Source organism: Zerene cesonia, chromosome 15 (assembly GCF_012273895.1).
Source record: "Zerene cesonia ecotype Mississippi chromosome 15, Zerene_cesonia_1.1, whole genome shotgun sequence".
Lineage (NCBI taxonomy): Eukaryota > Metazoa > Arthropoda > Insecta > Lepidoptera > Pieridae > Zerene > Zerene cesonia.
Genome location: NC_052116.1, coordinates 605,349 through 608,326, shown reverse-complemented (window position 1 = coordinate 608,326; position 2,978 = coordinate 605,349). Strand labels below are relative to the sequence as shown.

The 2,978-nt window shown below is 35.5% G+C and overlaps 1 protein-coding gene across 1 annotated transcript; it reads right to left on the bottom strand.

The window, feature by feature from the left end:
* Window positions 1–298: 298 nt before the first annotated feature.
* LOC119832361 (lipase 3-like) lies at window positions 299–2,069 on the bottom strand. Its single transcript, XM_038356030.1, has one exon. The coding sequence runs from the start codon at window positions 2,044–2,046 to the stop codon at window positions 544–546; it is 1,503 nt and encodes a 500-aa protein (XP_038211958.1). The 5' UTR covers window positions 2,047–2,069; the 3' UTR covers window positions 299–543.
* Window positions 2,070–2,978: the final 909 nt, after the last annotated feature.

The following is a 2,978-nucleotide window of genomic DNA, read 5'->3' as shown; positions in this document are numbered from 1 at the left end:
CTTATGCATTTAAAATACTAGTAGGCATATTAATATTAAAACTAGTCTTAGAGTTGTTCTAATGGAAAATAATTTTATACTTAGCAAAACTGAGTCTAAAATATCACAAAACATGACATATTCTAGAATTTAAAAAACTCTCATGAATTATTTTGTTTTTATTTATATTACAAAGCGAACAGTATCACAATAGACGATATTTATATAAATGAACTATTTGGATCTGACCTAATTTTGAAAGTTGATGTTTTCATAACTAAATAGAACAACATAACAAAACAGCAAGTATATTATAATTAAATTCTCGATACGTTGTCGAAATTCTCACTAAATTAGAATAGATAACGAATTGAGCTTGAAGATAAGGCATTTATTACATTCAATTTTATCCTATATTATCACAGTATATAGTTAACAGAGAAATGTCGACATCACTCAACGAAGCTGTTAGAAAATGTCACGTATCCAATATTCCACGATTACTTCGTTACAAGAAACATTTTCACGTCACCCTCGACGAGGAATTATCTTATTTTTCGAAACTCATTTACCAATATCGAAGCTGATAGAAAATCCTCCTATTTCTGTCTTGTACGTATCCTCTAAATATTCTAAAAGCTTTTTATTCAATAATGTGGGAGCGTCCTTCGCCCAGAGGTAGTCTAAATGGTTGAATTCAGGGTCCGCAATTTTATACATTCTCGCAGTTGACGGTAGTCTATCGTACAGCATTTTAACGTCCTTCTCACTAGATAGTAGATCATTTTCTGACCAGAATAATGTAATTGGTAGTGTGACTTTGCTCAAATCGTATTCTGGTGGCGTCTGTGAACCATACACTCGTGGGTTATTCGATTCATAGTCGAATTGCTGGAATTTACCACCGGATTTCACTTCTTGCGCGAAGTGGACGGCCGTTTTCCATGATGTACCTGTTCCCAGATTCCTCATGAATACGGGAAGTAGTGTCTTATTAAACTGCTTATCATTATAGCCGCAGATATAGAAAATCACATTCTTACACACCATAGAATCCATATTGTCTTCATCACATGAACTAGAAATCCTTCCTAGGGCAGAATTCTTTGGCATAAACTCGTGAGAGCCATATAGCATTTCCATATAAGCTATATTGGAAGCTACTGGTGCTAATGATTTTAAGGGTGATTTTATATCAGACATGAACACAACAGGTGCTAACGCGAATCCAGCTTTAAGTATATTGTTGTATTCTGGCCTTAGAGTCAACATCGCAAATAGAATGGTGGTGCCCATGGAATGACCGATGTATGTTAATTTTGGATCACCTTTCTTAATTGAAACAATGTAGTCAATAACTGCAGGAAGATCGTGAAGCGCTATGTCGTGCCAGGAAAAGTTCCAATATGATTTCGTATTCGTTTTCAGCCAAGCGTGTTCCTTGGAATATTTATTTCCTCGTATGTTAGACATCCAGACGTCATAACCCGCATCGGCTAGCACGTACGCTAGTCCTTTATCTGGGCCATTCAAGATCCAGTCTGCAGAACTAGCGAACAGACCATGTTGTAACAGCACTGTCTTCTTTGGAACGTCTTTATTTTTAGAATGGGGTATTCTATGTAGGTTTAAAATGTAACCTTCAGAAACGACTGTATGGGTCTCACAAGGATAACCGTTGCGAATTATAACTCCTGGCACTGAAAGCACCAAGTCTGGCTGTTCCATTCGAGCACCGGGTTCTTCTATTGGCAAATATGACCAGGTATCCGCAACTTTCCTACCACTTTCCTTAACACTTTCCACGTAGCTATTTATATCCGCACTGATTTTCCGTTGTTGAGAATCTACGTAACTGCTTACAGAGTCTTTCATCTTTACAGCCTCAATGTATCCTGTATTCAGGGCCTTCTCCACTCTGCTCCTTTGTTCGTCAAAAAACGCTTTCATGTCTTCAGTTTTATCTTCTAATATATATTTTATGTCCTCAGTAATGTCCCAGGGCTGGCCATTGGTTAGATATATTGTAGAAATAAGGAGCAATGCTTGTAAGTGTTGTACGTTCATATTATTATAACGGACTGTGTAGACTGCCTTGAATATTTCAATGGATATGATTATTTACCTAGTTGACCTGACCTCGTGACGTCACGCAGATAATACAGTCTGAATAAGTAAATTTAAGAGCTACACAGCGGCGTATTTGTGAGTTCAGAGACTTTGTGAAATAGCAAATTAGATGTTTTTTATTGCTTTCTTGATAGTCTTCATCTGTACCTACTATATGGCGAACCACCAGCTCGGTTGAAATTTCTAACACGAAAAAAAAACATTCTTTGAACTGTCATGTGATATTGTTAAGGAAAATCAATTGGTTTATTAATAGTAATTGGAATAACAATGTAGGAATACATTAAAAGTGTTCACTGAATTAAAAAAAACTGTCATACATTTTTAAATCACTACATAGTATAAAACAAAGTCTCTATCTCTGTCTCTTCCTATGTATACAGAAATCTTTAAAACTACACAACTGATTACGATGTTGTTGTTTTTTTTTTAATATATAGAGTGATTCAAGAGAAAGGTTTATATGTATAATAACACCTATTAAACTATTCTGAATTTAACACGTACGAATATGCGGGGAAAAGCTAGTTTTTAATTTAAAAAAAACATCACTTATCCTATCCTATCATATCCTGCTAATATTATAAATGCGAAAGTTTCTAAGGATGTGTGTATGTTTGTTACTCTTTCACGCCAAAGCTACTGAACCGATTGCAATGAAATTTGGTACTTAGATAGCTGGACAACCGGAATAACACATAGGAAACTTTTTATCCCGATATTCCTACGGGTTACGGACTTAAAAAAAAACGCGGGGCGCAGCTAGTATTAAAACGGCGATTATTAATCGTTCGTGTATACATCGCCTAAACTGTATTCAAAACACTATCTCGCATAAAAATTTTGTTTACTTACGTACTATAGGTCAT